The sequence below is a fragment of the Geotrypetes seraphini genome, chromosome 4 (assembly GCF_902459505.1).
Source record: "Geotrypetes seraphini chromosome 4, aGeoSer1.1, whole genome shotgun sequence".
Classification (NCBI taxonomy): Eukaryota; Metazoa; Chordata; class Amphibia; order Gymnophiona; family Dermophiidae; genus Geotrypetes; species Geotrypetes seraphini.
Window position 1 is genome coordinate 136,816,497 of NC_047087.1, and position 20,349 is coordinate 136,836,845.

Genomic DNA, 20,349 nt, shown 5'->3' on the forward strand with positions numbered 1-20,349 from the left:
CAAGGATTTCCTGTCCCATATTAAATCAGAATCTGAGGACTTTTTTGATAGGAACGCTGATCCTGATATCTCCAACACAACTATTTGGGAAGCTTCTTACAGCCATCCGTCAGCACCTCGATATTCATGGTATTACACTCCACTCACATGAATATAAGCGTTCAGCCTATGCTGATGATGTTCTTTTGTACTTAACTGACCCGGAAAAATCACTGCCTTCCCTAATTAATCTTGTCTCTCACTTTTTGACATTTTCAGGCTATAGGATCAATTTGGATAAGACAGAACTCATGATGATCTGTCACCCCTTTTCTCTTCCCAGTACTCCCCTTAAATGGGTTAATACTTCCATCAAATACCTTAGAATTCTTTTTGACAGAGACCTACTTGCTACCTCTGTAATAAACAGAAACTCCATGATATCCAAAATAAAGTAATTTATTTCTCCTTGGTCTCCGCTCCACCTATCATGGTGGGGGAGATTGGACTCCCTTAAAATGATGATTGTGCCTAAAATTACTTATTTGTTAAGTATGTTCCCGCTTCTATTTCCTAAAGCCTTCTACAAAACACTGGAGCGTATACTATCGGAGTTCTTATGGAACATAAGAGTCCTAGGATTTCTTTGAGCAAGCTGAAACTCCCTAAATCCCTCGGAGGTATTAATTTCCCAGATCTATTTTTATATCATAAAGCACTTATTCTCTGTCAAAGTCTCCTCTGGCTTAACCCTCCAGATTCTTCTCCCATTCCACGATGGTTACATCTGGAGCACGATTTACTGTTTGTTCCCTATCCCCACTTCTAGAATTCTTGGCATGACATTACCTACCAAGATTAAACTTAACCCTATACTGAAACATTCTTTTGAGTAACTGTCTCTGCAACAATCTCCTATTTCTACCACTTTCTGTATACCTAACGTGACCATTAACGTGACCATTTGAATTAATTCCTCCATTTTATCTGAAAAAATTTTTTTCTTATTTTGGCCCTTTCATTCACTCACTCATCAAAAATAGTCTTCTTACAGCCACCGTTCCTACCAACTGGAAAATAGCTACAGTTACTCCAATACTGAAAAAAATATAATGCCAATCGTAATGACGTATCCAATTACCGTCCAATCTCCAATTTACCCTTTTTAGCAAAACTAACTGAAAAACTGGTCTTCGAACAGCTTTCGGACTTTATTGAATCATCCAACGTACTACACCCTAATCAAACGGGATTTCGCAAACATCATAATACTGAATACTCAATATTAGGTCTCATAACCAACATCCATTATTACCTAGATCATCATAAATCGGTTGCCCTTTTTTCTTTAGATCTTTCTGCGGCTTTTGACACTATCGACCACGCTCTTTTACTTAATCGTCTGGAATCTTTTGGTATCAGTGGACAGGTCCTAAACTGGTTTACTTCTTTTCTCTCTAATCGTTCTTCAATTGTTACAGTTAAAGACGATCACTCTATTTCTTACTCTTCACCATTCGGAATCCCCCAGGGTTCTATTCTGTCACCTCTTCTCTTTAACATTTTCCTTTCCCCACTACTCACTATTTGTCAATCATTGGGCTTTACTTCATTTTCTTATGCTGATGATATTCAACTTCTTTACCCGTTTGATCCCGAAAAAGATAAAGAAATTAAAACAATTAATAGTAAACTGGATACAGTAAAAAACTGGCTCAACCTTAACAAACTATCTTTAAATATACAGAAAACGCAAACAATGATTTTTACTTGGAGAAAAGACATCACCCCAATTTCCTCATTTGTACTTGACAACACTCCAATAGAACTAGTATCTACTTTAAAAATCCTAGGCGTAATCATTGACAATAATCTAACCTTTCATAATCATATTAGTCAAACCGTTAAATCCTGCTTCTACAAACTCCATCTAATACGATCTATTTCATCATTTCTAGAACCAAAATCTATCAACATACTTATCCATTCTATGATCATCTCAAAACTAGACTACTGCAATTCACTGCTGTTCAATGTTTCGCAAAAAGAAAAGAAGAGACTTCAAATAATCCAAAACACTGCTATAAAACTCATTCACAAAGCAAAAAAATATGACCACGTAACGCCACTTTTGATCAAATCCCATTGGCTGCCTATTAATCATCGGATTACTTTTAAAATAGCATTTTTAGTTTTCAAAGTACTGCTATTTAACGAACCACAGTTCATATCTAGAATGATTATTCCTTATCATTCTTCTTGAGCTCTCCGATCGTCATCCCAAGATCTATTATCAGTCCCGTCCTTAAAGATAGTGGGTACAAGGAGAAATGAAATGTTTTCTGTTTTAGCTCCTCAAACTTGGAACGCTCTGCCTCTCTTTATTAGAAAAGAAAAAGATCTTATCACTTTTAAAAAACTTTTAAAAACATTTCTATATAATGATGCGTTTTCTAACTAATCTTCCAAGGCTATGATCATTTTTTCAAACCAACTTTTTATTTTTATTTTTTTTCTCTCCCCCCCTTTTGTGTTTTTACCCCTTTTATGTTTTTTACTAGACTAAGATAATTGTAACTTTTTCCCCTTCCCCTTTGTGTATCCTGTTTGTCCCTAAATTATATTTATGAAGAAACCTTATTTGTTTTGATTTCGTTTGTCTTTTAATCTAATGTTTTTAATCTTTGTTAAAATTGTTTTAAGATTGATTGTTCCCCCATAAGTTGTCTTAAATTGTGCATCGCTTAGAATATTTTTTTATATAGGCGATTTATCAAATAAACGTGAACTTGAACCATTTATTTTTTCTCTCAAAACGAAACCAGAACCCGTTAAATATAGTGCAAAATATAGGCAGCAGATATAAATTCTCAAAACTGACACATTTTGATCACTAAACTGAAAATAAAATCATTTTTCCTACCTTTGTTTGGTGATTTCATGAGTCTCTGGTTGTATTTCCTTTTGACTGCATCCTTTCTTTCTTTCTTTCTCTCTTTCTTTCTTTCTCTCTCTCTCTTCCACCCCTGTTCTGTCTTTCTTTCTCTCTCTCTCTCTCTCTCTCCCGCCCCTGTTCTGTCTTTCTTTCTCTCTCTCTCTCTTTCCCGCCCCTGTTCTGTCTTTCTCTCTCTCTCTCTCCCGCCCCTGTTCTTTCTTTCTTTCTCTCTCTCTCTCTCTCTCTCTCCCGCCCCTGTTCTGTCTTTCTTTCTCTCTCTCTCTCTCCCGCCCCTGTTCTGTCTTTCTTTCTCTCTCTCTCTCCCGCCCCTGTTCTGTCTTTCTTTCTCTCTCTCTCTCCCGCCCCTGTTCTGTCTTTCTTTCTCTCTCTCTCTCTCTCCCGCCCCTGTTCTGTCTTTCTTTCTCTCTCTCTCTCTCTCCCGCCCCTGTTCTGTCTTTCTTTCTCTCTCTCTCCCGCCCCTGTTCTGTCTTTCTTTCTCTCTCTCTCCCGCCCCTGTTCTCTCTTTCTTTCTCTCTCTCTCCCGCCCCTGTTCTGTCTTTCTTTCTCTCTCTCTCCCGCCCCTTTTCTGTCTTTCTTTCTCTCTCCCTGCCCCCCCTTCATTTTGTTTTTCTTTCTCTCTCCCTGCCCCCCCTTCATTTTGTTTTTCTTTCTCTCTCCCTGCCCCCCCTTCATTTTGTTTTTCTTTCTCTCTCCCTGCCCCCCCTTCGTTCTGTCTTTCTTTCTCTCTCCCTGGCCCCCCTTCTGTTTTTCATTCTCTCTCCTGGCCCATCTTCCCCCAAGATGCCGCCTATTTCTCCAAGCCACCACCGCACTAACATTATCTTTGTGCAGTGACTACACAAGCCTTCCCCCCGCCCCCCGACATCAATTCTGACGTTGTAGAGGAAGTTCCGGGCCAGCTAGGTAGCGATTGGCTGGCCCGGAACTTCATCTCCGAAGTCGGAGGGGAAGGTTTGTGCAGTCACTGCACGAAGATGATGTTAGTGCGGAGGTGGCTTGGAGAAATAGGTGGCAGCGGCCCATTTTTAGCTTGCCTGCCCCGCTCCTTCTGAAAACAGGACATTTTGGCATCCCAAAGCTATGCTTGGGGACAACGGGACAGGAAAGCTAAAAACAGGATGGTCCCATTCAAAATGGAACGTATGGTCACCTTATGTATACCTCTCTGGAACAACAAGCTTATATTCATTGACAAAAACCTATTTCCTGGCATTTGTGGCAGAAGGCTAATATTTGGGATATTAGTGCCTTTGTGCATCCTTCCTCTGGTCAATGGAAACCCTTCTCTCAAATGCAATCTGAATTTTCTCTACCTTCTTCACAATTTTTCGCTTGGCTACATCTGAGATCAGCGCTGCGCAAGAGCATTATCTCATTCTCATCTCTACTTTCTTCTCCAGATATCTACCAGCTGTCTACCACTATCTTCCTGGGTGGTCATGTGGCTTCAAAATTATATCAATATAGGACTTCAGAAACAATGGTCCCTGGATATTGGTCAGGACATTTCAGATCACTCCAGGCATTGTCTTTGGCGTATAACCCACAAAGAATCCTCTCTAGAGAGGATTCTTTGTGGGTTATATGCATTTATATGTGAATCCTTTTTTGTTTTTGAATTTAATTTCTCTCAGCTTCTTTGGTTGATTGTCTTTGGCGTACCACATTTAAATCCTCTAGATCAGCCTCTTCTTGTCAATCTTTATATTTTCTAGTTCATAGAGCTCTCTGGACCTGTCAAGTCCTCACATATTAATCGAGCTCTCTCTGGCGCATGCTGGTCTACCTCCCTTTCCCCAGGAACTCTTAAGCATATGTTATATGATTGCTCTTTCTCTAAAATTTGACGAACAATTGGTATCATATTTCATACTACTTTACCTTTTTCCTAAGCAGCTGTTTTGTTAAAAAGTATTTGTTTCAAGGATCACCTCTCTGATAATGATTGTAACCTACTGGATACCTTACTGGCTATTGCGATCAAAATACTATGTGCTTCGTGGAAAGACCTGAAACAACTATCTCATGATAAATGGTGGAAACTAGTTTGTTTAACATATAGATATGAGTCTTAGCGAAAAAGTCTGATTCCATGCATGTCTTTCTGCGTAAATGGTCCTCTTTGAAATAGTTTCTTTATATTCATGTAATAAGATTTTACACTGTTTAGAATTAGATAATAGCAAATTTTATGAAAAACAGAGCTTTATGTAATTAGTGGCTTTGGGCAACTCCAGGATGGACTTTAAAAATTTTGTAAAAATTATTTTCTGATCAAGCACAATCAAATTCATGGGGGAAACTTCAATTTGCACAGGTTTTTCAACTTTAGGGTTTTCTGGACAGCCCTGAGGTACCTACATATGCTCTCAAAAATCCCCGAAAACTGCCAAGAAGCATTATTCTGCAGTAACTGAAAGTGAGCAGATATAACTTTGTACTGCAGCCTTCTGGCAGGGCTATTTTTATAAAAGCACATAAGGCATATATTATCTTTTATAAAATTAGTGTAGTGTGTGCCAATATGTGTTCCATGCCTAGGTTTTCTGTGACAAATTTACTCTCATCATGTCATCAATAGAGCAGACTTGATACATTACTACCTGCAGAGGACTTTTCCATCAACCAGTGATCTACAGGAATCGTTCTCTTTTGTGTATATTTCTTTCCCTTGTGCTTATTAATTTCTAATAATTTTTGTTATAATGAGGACCCTTTTATAATAAGAGTGAACTAGAAATCTTATTAATATACTTTCAGGCATCTTTCTGGACTACGAGGGGATGCTGAAAATTTCTCAGCCCAACCAACTTCCTAAATTCTGAGCATTAACGCTAAGAGAAATGATCAAGAGATATTTTACTGAAATATTGAATGCTAGTCTTATAGCCCGTTACATTAACGGGTGCTAGAATATGTGTGTATGTGTGTGTCTGTGTTTATTTATTTCTCTCTCTCTCTGTCCTTAGCCGCTTTCTGTATTTCTGTCTTTCTTTCTGTCTTTCTTTTTCCTCGGCTGTCCACCCATTCTCCCTTCCTTTTACCTTCCCTGTGTCCACCACCACCCCTTCACTGCTCCCCTTATCCAGCATCAGCCCTTCTCCCTTTTTTTATCTCCCCCCTGTCCATCAGCACCTCTTTCCTGTCCCCCTGTCCAGCAGTAGGCATCCCTTCCTTTTTATTCCCCCCCTCCATCTCTTCCCCTGTCCATCAACACCTCTTTCCTGTCCCCCTGTCCAGCAGTAGGCCTCCCTTCCTTTTTCTTTCCCCCGTCTCTTCCCCTGTCCATCAGCACCTCTTTCCTGTCCCCCTGTCCAGCAGTAGGCCTCCCTTCCTTTTTCTTCCCCCCCCCCGTCTGTTCCCCTGTCCAGCAGCACTCCTTACCACGCGTCTGGCCTCCGGATAGCCGCCGCGGCCTGCAGTCGCCAAGAGCTGCCAAGAGCGACAGTCTCGGCCTGCATTGCCCCTGCCGCCGACAGCCTCCACCTGCATTGCCCCTGCCGCGCCACTCACTGGCCCGTCGCTCTCCACCAGCGATCCCGCCATCTTGGGAGTGCCGAGCAGTGACGGAGGTGACGGTGGATTAGCCGCTGGAGGAGGAGACTTGCGGGGAACGGAGAACAGGTTCAGGGCTGCCAGGGGGGAGGGAAGAGGGAAGGAGTGCCCGGCTGAGACTGGCAGGAAGAAGAAGGCGGGGCAGGTGAGCCGCCACTGTGAAAAACTTTAGGGAGCCAGCCAGACCATGAGTGCGGGCCGTTGTAAGCTTGCATGTGCACTCTTGCCGGCCACGGACATACGGATCATGGAACACGCTGGCAAGAGTGTGCATGCGCGGCTAGCGTTTTATTATATAGGATACCTGAAGAAACAATTCCTCCCTTAATGCATGTATATTATTTACCTAGTAGGGGTAAATAACGAGGTCAGGATCAAGAGATTGATCAGGTTCCTCAAGATAATCAAATGGATATTTCAGCAATATTAGTCATCAGATCAATAATTAGCCAAACCTGCAACATTGTTAATCACGGTTGCTTTATCACCCAACAAAAATTGGATTATGAAGTTGTTCTTTAAGAATAAACTTAATAAATTTTTAGGTATGAAAATCCAAATATTTCCTGATGTTTCTAAAGAAATGCAAAAATGAAGACGCCAATTTTTATTGTTGAAGCCTGGAGTTATATCAATTGGGGGTATCTTTTTCCTCTGATTTCCTTATAAATGTATCATTAAGTATGCATCTCGCAAATATATCTTTTTTGAACCAACTCAACTAACCAACTTCCTGGCTTTGAAATGTCTTCAAAAAGCAGGAACATCAAATTGAAAAAAGGGAAAAATTCTCCCAGAATTCACCTGCAGTCATTTTGTTTCCTTTTGCTTTTTTATTGAACTGTAATCTTTCACTCATTTAAATCTTGGATTACAATTGAGGACTTGAGTTTTGTTTAAGTGCTATTAGATGACTTATTTGAATTTCCTGTACACTTATACTTATGCAAACTTTACTGTACAAGATGATTCATGCTTGTTAAAATATTTGAAATTATAAATAAATAATTTTTTTTTAAAAAATTCTGAGTGTTATTTTGCCACTGTAGCTGAAAAGACTCTTTTTTTCCAAAGTGCCAATTTGCAGAATCATAATGCTATGTTTTGACATTGTTTCAGATCATTAATTGAACAGTGTCAACAGAAAATATGGAATTTTCAAGTGTGGAACTCCAAGCCGTCATGAAGTTCCTATTCCTGCAGAAGAAACTCCAATAGAAATCTAAGAATATATGATGCAACTATTGAGTGACAAATGCCCATCATACTCCACAGTAAAGAAGTGGTATGTAAACTTTCAGCGTGGAGATTTTGAGACTGAAGATGCAACAAGGTCTGGGAGGCCTCAGACAGGGTCAGCTCCTGAAATTGTTGACCATGTTCATGACTTGATTTTGACAGATTGGCGAATATCAGCTAAAACAATTGCTGAGACACTACAGATATCCAGGGAACGTGTTGGTGTATAATCCATGAGTAGCTGGATGTGCAAAAACTGTCAGCCAAGTGGGTGCCCAAATGTTTGAATGCTGACAAGAAATGACATTGAGTGGACACTTCCAAGTTGATTTTGCAGCATTTTCAGCAAACTGGTGCCAACCTTTTGGATCAACTATTTACTGTTAATAAAACATGGTTACACCACTATGATCCTGAGACAAAACAGCCCATCCAATGGCGGCACTCAGGCTCTCCAAGACCAAGGAAGTTCAAGACCCAGAAGTCAGCAGGAAAGGTCATGGCCACAGTGTTTTGGGATCAGGAAGGTGTTGTTAATGACTGACTATCTTCCAAGGGGCCAAACAGTTAATGCAGAATACTACTGTAACTTGCTGTGCTAATTAAAGGAGGTATTGAAAGAAAAAAGGAGTTCTCTTTTTGCAAGACAATGTACCTACTCACAAGGCTGGCAAAATGATGAATGTATTGATGCAGTTGGAGTTTCGGTGCATAGACCACCCACCCTATTCACCAGATCTTGCTCCATCTGACTATTTTCCATTTCCAAACCTTAAAAAGAGTTTGAAAGGGTAACAATTTTTGAGTGATTCGAAGGTGAATGCAGCAGCGGAGTAGTATTTCAGTAACCCAAACATCAGAGTGTTTTTTGGTAGGGTTACGAAAACTTCAGACACAATGTGCCATGTGTGTTGAACTTAGGGGTGAATATGTGGAATAACTTGTAAGTTTCGTGGCTCCACATCATTCTCTTTTTGGTTGGGCTAAGAACTTTTCAGCACCCCTTTGTACATTTGGAGATGTATTTCTTATAGATTGGGAATGATGATTTTAGGAATAGTCAGACCTGCTTTTCTGTCTCCTTGTAGTTTCTGCAGTGTATGATGTCACCTTAAATTTCCGAGGAAACACCAACCCATCACTGCTGGGAATTCTGCATGGAAAAAAATACCAGGCAGACATGTGTGTCAGGTGAGTAATTTTATTAATTGTGTGCATTAACATGACACTCATATCGACCATCGTACAGGATTTCATGTAGAATGGTATTAGAAATAGAGACAGAACTTGAGATGAAATAGGGCTTTGCTACAACCTATATATCCAGAGCTGTTTGGGGCCAAACCATATTATTGATAATCGTACACTAAACTCAATTCTTACATAAAACTTGCATATAAAATGTCTCAACATATGGATCTTTATTTGTCATGTTTGTGTGTCCTGAGTAAGACTGTAAGCTCTATCAAGAAGATCATTCTGATGACATTAGCTTTGGGCCAGTTGCACTATGACTTTATTGCTCTTTCATCTGACTGCTTGTCTTTGGTCATTGTGCTTTAAGTTCTGCATTATGAGGTTAGGTCTGTAGGCTCTCTCTCTTTCTCATCCACCAAAGCAACACAATCCTTCTTGGCTGCAGTTTAGATTACAATGTAAGTACAATGTACCAAAGAAAAGCAATAATTTCAAACAAAACATTTGACCTTTTTTGACTGGCCCTTTTCTTCCAGCATCACTCCTTTCCTCTGAGAAGAACCATACTTTTTATATACAGTATTTGTTGCATACTCTATAGAAATTCCAGGTCCCAAATCCCTAGAAACTGCTCCATAGACCAATATGTTCGTTCTACTAAATTTATTTCTGGTGGGTTTCTGCTCTTATCAAGTTGGTACCTATTTATACCTGAATCCTTTCATCCCATTCATTAATCTTATACAGTATAACATAACACTCCTTTTGTATACTGCAAACACCTACAGTTCTATGCGGTTAACATAAAGAGAACTGTGCATTCACAGAGAATTACAAAATAACAATTGAAACATACATACATCCACATTATTCCCCCCCCCAAATTGCTTAAATAAGTAACCCCACTTTTACAACACTACATTAGGCTTTTTTATCACCAGCTGCAGCTATATTAGCTCCGACACTCATAAGAATTCTTTGAGCATTGGAGTTAATTCTGCCGCGACCGGCAGTAAACGCAGCTTTGTAAATGGGGGGGGAGGGGTATGTTTTTAACATTTTCCTCTAATGATCATAAGATATAGATGCTGCTTTATAGGGCCTAGTTTTCTCTCTACTAGCAGCTTGAAAAGCCAACATCTTTTCCACATATTTCAATTTAGAGCAGCCCCTTACAGTAGGAAACATTAAAAAAAGCAGAAAAACATGAGGGGTGCCTTGATATATTGAAAGCAAATTGAACAATCAGATAACATGACAATAGACCATAAAGGCCCTGATTCTGCAAAATGTGTCTAAAGTTAGGTGTCCTTTGTAGAATCGCACTAAGCGGCGTTTAGCACGGTTTAGATGCCTAACTTTTTAGGCGTCCTTTAGAGCAGTGTTCTTCAACCTTTTTACACCTATGAACCGGTGGAAATAAAAGAATTATTTTGTGGACCGGCAACGGTCCGTGGACCGGCGGTTGAAGAGCACTGGGCTGTGTCGTGGGCCAGACCCCGCCCATCTCCACCCCAGACCCCACCCATCTCCACCCCAGACCCCACCCCCATAATAGTACTAATTGTAACACTATTTTTCCATTCATTTTTCATATATGCACACCCGTACAACTCTTTCTCTTCAATAATGGTTCTCTTGACCTATGAACCACTTTCTTTCACCTCTTAAGTTCAATCAATTTGTACCATCTTTTAATCTTTGTAAACCGCATAGAACTTCAAGGTCGTGCGGTATATAATGATTAACAACACATAATTGTTAACCACAAAATTAAATTATACAAAGCACACTGTATGCTTCTCAACATTCATTCCTACCACAACAGATTACCCCTATGCAAATATGGGACCACAAACTAAAATTACTAATATATTCAAACGAAACCCTAAGATTCAAGACTCTGCATGCAGTGCAACCCCAGAGAAAAAGAAACAAATGCATTTTTTCCTGAACAGTGCAAAATATAGACAGCAGATGAAAATTCGCAAAATTGACACAATTCAATCACTAAATTCAAAATAAAATAATTCCCCCCATACCTTTGTTGTCTCTCTCCCTCCATGTGCCATCCCTTCATCAAGGCAGTTAGGTGAGGCTGGGTGTCCTGCTCTCTCTTGTTTACAAACAACGCCTTGAGAAAGCCAGCTATCTCTCTTGTCTTCCTCCTCCTCTGCAAGAAACATACCAGCGTTCCCGTCTGGCCATTTTATGCTGCCCGCAGCCGGCTCCCTCTTCCTCACTGTCAGTCTGTGGCCGGAACATGCTTTGTGCACGGATCTCCTCAGGTCCAAGACATGTTCTGGCCGTGGACCGGCAGGAAATTTCTGCGAACCAGCACCGGTCCGCGGACCGGCGGTTGAAGAACACTACTTTAGAGAATCAGGTTTACATGAGATTTAGACGACCAAATAATGTCCTTAATTTTAAAATATTGAAGGAACTAAAGGAGGAAATAGCAGAACTACTACAGTGGATCTGCAATCTATCCCTGAAAACAGGCGTGATCCCGGAGCATTGGAAGATAGCTAATGTTACGCCCATCTTTAAAAAAGGATTGAGAGGTGACCTGGGAAACTACAGTTTGACCTCGGTTCTGGGGAAGATGGCGGAAGCGCTGATAAAAGACAGCATCGATGAGCATTTAGAAAGGAATAATCTGATGAAAACAAATCAACATGGCTTCTGCAAGGGAAGATTGTGCCTAACGAACTTATTGCACTTCTTCAAAGGAATTAACAAATGGATGGACAAAGGGGACCCCATAGACAACGTATACTTAGATTTCCAAAAAGCCTTTGACAAGATACCCCACGAACGCCTACTACGGAAACTGAAGAACCATGGGGTGGAAGGAGACGTACACAGATGGATCAAAACTTGGTTAGTGAATAGAAAGCAAAGGGTAGGAGTGAAAGGTCACTACTTGGACTGGAGGAGGGTCATGAGTGGTGTTCCGCAGGGGTTGGTACTCGGACCGCTGCTGTTCAATGTATTCATAAATGATCTAGAAACAGGGACGAAGTGCGAAGTAATAAAATTTGCAGACGACACCAAACTATTTAGTGGAGTTAGGACTAAAGAGGACAGTGAAGACTTACAAAGGGACCTAAACAAACTAGGAGAGTGATGGCAGATGAAGTTTAATGTAGAGAAATGCAAAGTCTTACATATAGGAAACAGAAACCCGAAATACAGCTATACGATGGGAGGGCTGGTAATGGGTGAAAGTACCCAAGAAAAGGACTTGGGGGTAATAGTGGACAAGACAATGAAGCCATCAGCACAATGTGCAGCAGCCTCTAAGAAGGCAAACAGGATGCTAGGTATTATCAAGAAAGGTATTACAACCAGAATGAAAGAAGTTATCCTGCCGTTGTATTGGGCGATGGTGCGCACGCACCTGGAGTACTGCGTCCAATATTGGTCGTCGTACCTTAAGAAGGATATGGCAATACTCGAGAGGGTTCAGAAAAGAGCGACACGATTGATAAAAAGTATGAATAACCTTTCATATGCTGAAAGATTAGAAAAACTGGGGCTCTTTTCCCTGGAAAAGCGGAGACTTAGAGGGGACATGATAGAGACTTACAAGATCGTGAAGGGCATAGAGAAAGTGGAGAGGGACAGATTCTTCAAACTTTCGAAAACTACAAGAACAAGAGGGCATTCGGAAAAATTAAGAGGGGACAGATCAGAACCAATGCTAGGAAGTTCTTCTTCACCCAAAGGGTGGTGGACGCCTGGAATGCGCTTCCAGAGGGTGTGATAGGACAGAGTACGGTATTGGGGTTCAAGAAGGGATTAGATAATTTCCTGAAGGAAAAGGGGATCGAAGGGTGTAGATAGAGGATTACTATACAGGTCCTGGATCTGATGGGTCGCCACGTGAGTGGACTGCTGGGCATGATGGACCTTTAGTCTGACCCAGCGGAGGCACTGCTTATGTTATCCACCTCTGGCCTCAAGTCTACATCAATTAAGTCCTTCTCAGTGTAATTGCTGCTTTCCATTAGCTTATTGAAGGGAAACTCCTCTCTGCTCATCTGGTGGTTTCCAGATTCATGAAAGGACTTTTCAATGTCAAACCTCCTCTCAAACCGCCTCCAGTGGTTCGGGATCTCAATGTTGTTCTTGCTCAATTGATAAAGCCTTCATTTGAACCAATGTCTACAGCTCATCTGAAGTATATCACTTGGAAAGTGGTGTTTCTCATTGCCCTCACATCTGCTCGAAGAGTCAGTAAGCTGCAAGCTTTAGTTGCTGATCTAAACCTAAACCACGGCGAGACGCTCCAGGGACTACAAGGACCAGACGGACTCCACCTAACCAGAAGAGGTAGAAACGTATTTGGACATCGATTGGCCCGCCTACTCCATAGGGCTTTAAACTAGGTAAGTTGGGGGAGGGTACATACTTATATCCTAGAGCAGTAAGAAACCACCCTGAGGAGGCAAGTCGCACTCACACTTCCAAGTCTAAGGTAAGTACCAATGATATCCACAATAATTCACGGAGAAATATCACTGATAATTTAGGAGCCACACTAGCTCGTAAAGGAATCTCTTCACAGATATGGAGGGCTATGTATGTTAATGCACACAGCTTGGGCAATAAAATTCTAGCATTAGAGACTGAGATAACAAATGCCGATCTTGACGTGATAGCGATATCCGAAACCTGGTTCACGGAATCGCATGGGTGGGATATGGTTATACCAGGGTACAACCTACTTCGTTGCGACCGAGAGGGTAAATTGGGAGGAGGAGTAGCGCTATACACTAAGGAAAGCATCAAAACCACCAGAATCACAGATGTTAGATACACCGGGGAATCCCTCTGGGTGAACCTGGCAAGAGGGAATGAAAAATGCCTATACCTTGGGGTGATATATAGACCTGGATACACAAAATTCACTTCTTCAAACACATATACTGGATGAGATGTTTATACCACACCTCAGAGACCGAGTATTAAAGCAAAATTTGCAAAATACTTAATTCGGTTCTAGTCTCAATCATTGGCAAGTGGTAAATTTGAGTATATTCATACTTTCATTATTATTATTAAATATCTCAATTTTTCTTTACATTAAATTCTTATCAAAAGGATTTTTTTGAATAGATGTATTAACATCTTTAACACCAAATACTATGAGAAATATAAAAGATAGTGCATAAGTTCAAAGAAAAAGCACTTATCTTAAAAGATGTTCACACTGTTTTAATCCCAACGGGGCCACCGTTTCACCTGAAGTGGCTTCATCAGGGGAACGACATGGACAGTGTCTGTAATAAGTAACAAAAGTCACAATTTATCAATAATATAGTATTTGAATACAAGCAAGTACTTAGGCTTTAAATTTAATGTGTTAAATTTGTTAGCAAACTTACGGAACCGGCGTTGACTTCAACATATATTTCTCAAAAGATAGCGTCGGTAAAAACCAACGCTGAGCTATTTAAAGAGCTCATTAATCAGCTATCGGTACAGCGTTAGAAAGCGTCAAAAAACGTCAATACGTAATGACGTACACAAAGCTGACACTGCAGGAAAAGTGCAAAAAAAATTTTTTTATCTTCAACCTCAATAGGTCAAAATATCACGGAAAAATAATCTAAGTGATACTACTAGTGATAATGAGATCCAAAGAGAGATCCAACGGCCAAATTTAATAGTACACTGACCAATCAATTCTATCATTTAAACCTGAGGGATATAATGATTGTAAGGTATATATCCAATATGTTTCCCTCCGTTTAAGTGCTGCAGCTCTATCACCTTCTCTCCTGTTCTTTTTTATAACATCAATCACTAGACCTTTAAGGTTATGAAAAGAATGGGAGGCATCCTTGCAATGTTGGACTAATGGCTCTTTGAGTTGCAATCTCTTAATATTTGATTTATGTTCGGCAAGTCTCGTTCTAAACGGTCTTGTAGTCATGCCTACATAAATTTTTTGGCAAGGACACATAATCACATAAACTACATGATCTGTTTGGCAGGTACTGAAATGTTTGATTTTATAACTTTTTTGGTTGTTAGGGTTGATGAATTCTTTTGTTATAATTGAAAAGTCACAGTACATACAGTGACCGCATCTAAAGTGTCCATATATGGTCGAAATAGTACTTCTTACTTGTTCTCTATTACTGCTAAAGAATTCTTTGAGATTCTTACCTCTTGAATAAGCAAAACGTAGTCTACTATTCCTAAAACTAGGAAGAGATTGAATAATGCCCCAATGTTTTTTAATAATTTTAGTTAATTGGAAACTGTTGGATGAATGTTTCAAAACGAATGTTATGCAAGGATCTTCTGCAGTGGCACCTTGAATGTGATCATTCAATAACAAATCTCTGTTATTGTATTTGGCCCTTCTATATGCATTCTTAACAATATGTGAGGGATACCCTCTGGCTATCAGTTTCTTGCTCAGAGATTTGGCTTGGATTTTAAATTCAGATAGTAATGTACAATTACGTCGTACTCTAAGCATCTGTGAAAAAGGAAGACTATTTTTTAAATGTTTTGGGTGACAACTTGTGTAATCCAAAAAAGTATTTTTGGTTGAAGGTTTCTCATATGTCCGCGTAATGAACATTTGATGTTCCATAATGACTTCAATATTCAAATAATGTATACGTGTTGTTGAATATGAGAAAGTGAATTGAATATGGTTGTCACATGAATTTAACCATTCAACAAATAAATGCTTTTAATTGACTTTCTGAGCCTCTCCATAGGAGAAAAACATCATCGATGTATCTCCACAAAATAAAGATGAATTGTTCAAAAGGAGAATATTCTATCCAATTCTGTTCAAATGATATCATAAATAAGTTGGCCACAGAGGGGGCAAATGCAGCCCCCATCGCTACTCCTTGTATTTGTTTAAAGAGGGTCCCTTCAAAATCAAAAAAGTTCTCATGCATAGCTAGCGTAGTCAAAGAAATTAGAAATTCCGTAGGGACTAATTGTGGTTTTGGTTGTGATTCCAATACTTTTATGATAACATCAATAGCATCCTGCTGTGGGATAGATGTGTATAATGATGATACATCCAGTGTAGCCATTATAAAGGGTCCTTCATTCAAGTCAATGCTGTCCAATTTCTGCAAAAAGTCTTTAGAGTCTCTTATGTACGATTTACATTTAGGAACTTCGTATTTTATAAATTGATCTACGTATCTTGACAGAGGTTCCAATATTGACCCACGAGTCGACGTTATGGGTCTAAAAGGTGGATCCGTCAGATTCTTATGTATTTTCGGTAAGAAATATATATTTGCAGTTACTGGATACTTGGTGTTTAAAAATCGATAATCACGATTAGTAATATAACCCAACTTCAATGCTGAATCTGTGATTTTTCTGATTTTATTTTGAAGCCTTTTTGTAGGATCTAATTTAATTTCCGCATAAGCCTGAGTATCGTGAAGATGTTCGAGAGCCTTAGTGGTATAGGCTAACTTATCTTGAACTACAATTGCACCACCTTTGTCAGCTGATTTAATAATAATATTTGTATTATTTTGGAGATTCATCAATGATTTGTGTTGATCTTTCATTAGATTAGATTTAAATTTGTACGTCCTGGGGTTATGAAATATTTTTTGAGAATCTTGACGTACTAATTCTTTGAAAACATTTAAAGTGGGATCCACGGGTCCAGTTGGTTTCCACGTGGATTTAGGAGCAATGGTCATCCTGTCTGCAAAGTCAGTCTTATTTGCAAAAAATAACTTTACTTCCAAGAGTCTAAAAAACTTTTCAAAGTCAATATTAAATTGAAATTCATTATTCGGTACCGTAGGTACGAATGATAAGCCAAGGTTTAGTAATTCAATATCTGAACGTTCCAAATTCTGTTGAGAAAGATTGACTGTTACTGTTGGCTGAGTTGCTGTTGTGATCTCATCCATGGTTTGCCTCTGGCTTGGTTTCTACCTCGTCTGTTTTTTCGAATTTGAAAACCTCCTCTTGACCCTAAAAAAGTCTTTGATGAATTTGAGCTACCTGAGGAACTAAGATTACTAGAGGATGAGCTGGAGTCAGCTGTGTTCATAGTGACTACTGTATTAGATGTTTCACGAGTAGTCATCCAATGATACACCCTATTATTAAGATAGTCTTTTTTATCCCTATAGAACTTTTTGAGTTTGAATTTTTTAATATTGTCTTTGAATCTATCTAGATTTTCATTGGTTTTAATCAGTTGATTTTGATAAGCTTCTATCGTTTGAGTAGATTTCAGAATATTACTAGTTTTTTCTACATCTACCTTAAAGTTTTCAACTTGTTGTCTACTCCTTTCAATAATTAACAACATCAAATCGAAAGAACACTTATTCAGAATCATGTTCCATTTCTTTAAGAAGTCTATGTCTTCTTTGAAGTTTTGAGGTTCTTTGTTGATACGTAAACCTCTTGGTATTCGTTCACATTTGCAGTACTCAACTAGTATTCCACTATTAAGTTCTGTTTTAATTATTTTTTTATTTAAATTGAAAAAGAGCCCCCAATCTGTGCTTAAATTGTCTGTACCGGTAGAGCTGATTTCAAACTGTGATGGTACATTAAGTATGGATTCAGTTTGATCTGCATTAAATCCAAACGTCGTGTTCCAATTGCTTGAAGTCATATTAGTAAGGTATGGAAAAAATCCACCAATCAATTACTAGAGAAGTGTCAGAATCAAATGGATACACAAAATTCACTTCTTCAAACACATATACTGGATGAGATGTTTATACCACGCCTCAGAGACCGAGTATTAAAGCAAAATTTGCAAAATACTTAATTCGGTTCTAGTCTCAATCATTGGCAAGTGGTAAATTTGAGTATATTCATACTTTCATTATTATTATTAAATATCTCAATTTTTCTTTACATTAAATTCTTATCAAAAGGATTTTTTTGAATAGATGTATTAACATCTTTAACACCAAATACTATGAGAAATATAAAAGATAGTGCATAAGTTCAAAGAAAAAGCACTTATCTTAAAAGATGTTCACACTGTTTTAATCCCAACGGGGCCACCGTTTCACCTGAAGTGGCTTCATCAGGGGAACGACATGGACAGTGTCTGTAATAAGTAACAAAAGTCACAATTTATCAATAATATAGTATTTGAATACAAGCAAGTACTTAGGCTTTAAATTTAATGTGTTAAATTTGTTAGCAAACTTACGGAACCGGCGTTGACTTCAACATATATTTCTCAAAAGATAGCGTCGGTAAAAACCAACGCTGAGCTATTTAAAGAGCTCATTAATCAGCTGTCGGTACAGCGTTAGAAAGCGTCAAAAAACGTCAATACGTAATGACGTACACAAAGCTGACACTGCAGGAAAAGTGCAGTGATATATAGACCTCCCAGGCAACAGGAGGACAAAGACATGGAATTAATCGAGGACATAGAGAACATCACACTGCGCAGGGACACAGTAATGCTAGGAGACTTCAACATGCCAGATGCAGATTGGAACACACTCTCCGCGACTATGGGTAGCAGCAAAAGAATATTAACCTCCATAAAGGGTGCACGTCTCAAGCAATTGGTATTGGAGCCCACTAGGGACCAGGCGTTACTAGACCTAGTTCTCACCAACGGAGATAGCGTCACGGAAGTCTCAGTAGGAGACACACTGGCCTCCAGCGACCATAATATGGTATGGCTCAACCTCAAGAAAGGTTTCCCTAAGACAAACACAGCAACAAGGGTTCTCAACTTTAGAGGCACAGACTTCAACCGCATGGGAGATTTTGTCCATCAGGAGCTACATAAACAAGCAATATATGACAATGTGGAGGATATGTGGTCATCTCTGAAGTCCATCCTACACGAAGCAACAGACCGATACATAAAGACAGTAAGTAAACACAGGAGAAACAAAAGACCCCAATGGTTCAGTAAAGAAATTTCAGACCTAGTTAAACAGAAAAAAGACGCATTTATCACCTACAAACATTTAGGCAGATATGGGGCGAAAGAGGACTATCTAGACAGATCTAAAGCTGTCAAAACAGCAGTCAGAGAAGCCAAACTCCGAATGGAGGAAGAGCTAGCACGGAAAATTAAGAAAGGGGATAAATCTTTCTTCAGCTATATTAGTGACAGGAAAAGAAACAAAGATGGGATAGTACGCCTGAAGCAATCGGACGGTAACTTTGCGGAATCAGATTCTGAGAAGGCAGAACTACTAAACAAATACTTCTGTTCAGTGTTCACCCGCGAAGCGCCGGGAGGTGGTCCACAGCTGCAGACGGGAGATAACCAGAAAGACCCGTTTCAAGATTTTGAATTTACGCCCAGTAGCGTCTATGACGAACTATCAAGACTCAAGGTAAACAAAGCCATGGGACCGGATAACCTACACCCCAGAATGCTCAGGGAGTTAAGGGAAGTCCTGGCAGAACCATTATCTGTTCTTTTCAATCTTTCCCTAAGCACAGGAAGGGTCCCCTTGGACTGGAAAACCGCCAACGTAATCCCACTCCACAAAAAGGGCTGCAGGACAGAGATAGCAAACTACAGACCAGTGAGTCTCACGTCTATAGTGTGTAAACTCATGGAAACACTGATCAAACAGAATCTTGACACAATCCTAGACGAAGAAAAACTGCGTGATCCACACCAACATGGGTTCACCCAGGACAGATCCTGCCAATCTAATCTGATTAGCTTTTTTGACTGGGTTACTAGACAACTGGACGCCGGAGAGGCACTGGACGTGGTATATTTGGACTTCAGTAAAGCATTTGATAGCGTCCCTCATCGAAGATTACTGAACAAGCTGAAATCGATAGGATTAGGAGACACTCTAACTACATGGGTTGGGGATTGGCTGAGCGGTAGACTTCAGAAGGTGGTGGTGAACGGTACCCCATCCGAAGCATCGGACGTGATCAGTGGAGTGCCGCAGGGCTCGGTCCTGGGCCCGATTCTATTTAACTTATTCATAAGAGATATGACGCAAGGACTTAGAGGAAGGGTATCACTGTTCGCCGACGCCGCCAAACTTTGCAACATAGTAGGCAAAAGCTTATTACCTGATAATATGACACACGACCTACTGTTGCTGGAACAATGGTCAACTACTTGGCAGCTAGGCTTCAATGCTAAAAAATGCAAGATAATGCATCTGGGTAAGAGAAACCCGCGTAGAACTTATGTACTAAATGGTGAGACCTTGGTTAGGACCACGGCGGAACGCGACCTAGGGGTGATCATTAGTTAGGACATGAAGGTTGCCAATCAAGTGGAGAAGGCTTCCTCCAGGGCAAGACAAATGATGGGGTGTATCCGCAGAGGTTTCGTCAGCAGGAGACCTGAAGTTATGATGCCGTTGTACAGAGTCATGGTGAGGCCTCACTTGGAGTACTGTGTTCAGTTTTGGAGACCACACTACCGAAAG

General features: G+C 39.9%; 1 protein-coding gene across 2 annotated transcripts in view; it reads left to right on the top strand.

Moving 5' to 3' along the window:
* Positions 1-20,349, top strand: part of AGPAT3 (1-acylglycerol-3-phosphate O-acyltransferase 3) — a 123,103-nt gene that overhangs the window by 82,613 nt on the left and 20,141 nt on the right. For both annotated transcript variants that reach the window (XM_033941999.1, XM_033941998.1), the window contains one exon: positions 8,818-8,920. In XM_033941999.1, the coding sequence (XP_033797890.1) occupies positions 8,818-8,920 (103 nt within the window). The remainder of the gene's footprint in view (positions 1-8,817; positions 8,921-20,349) is intronic.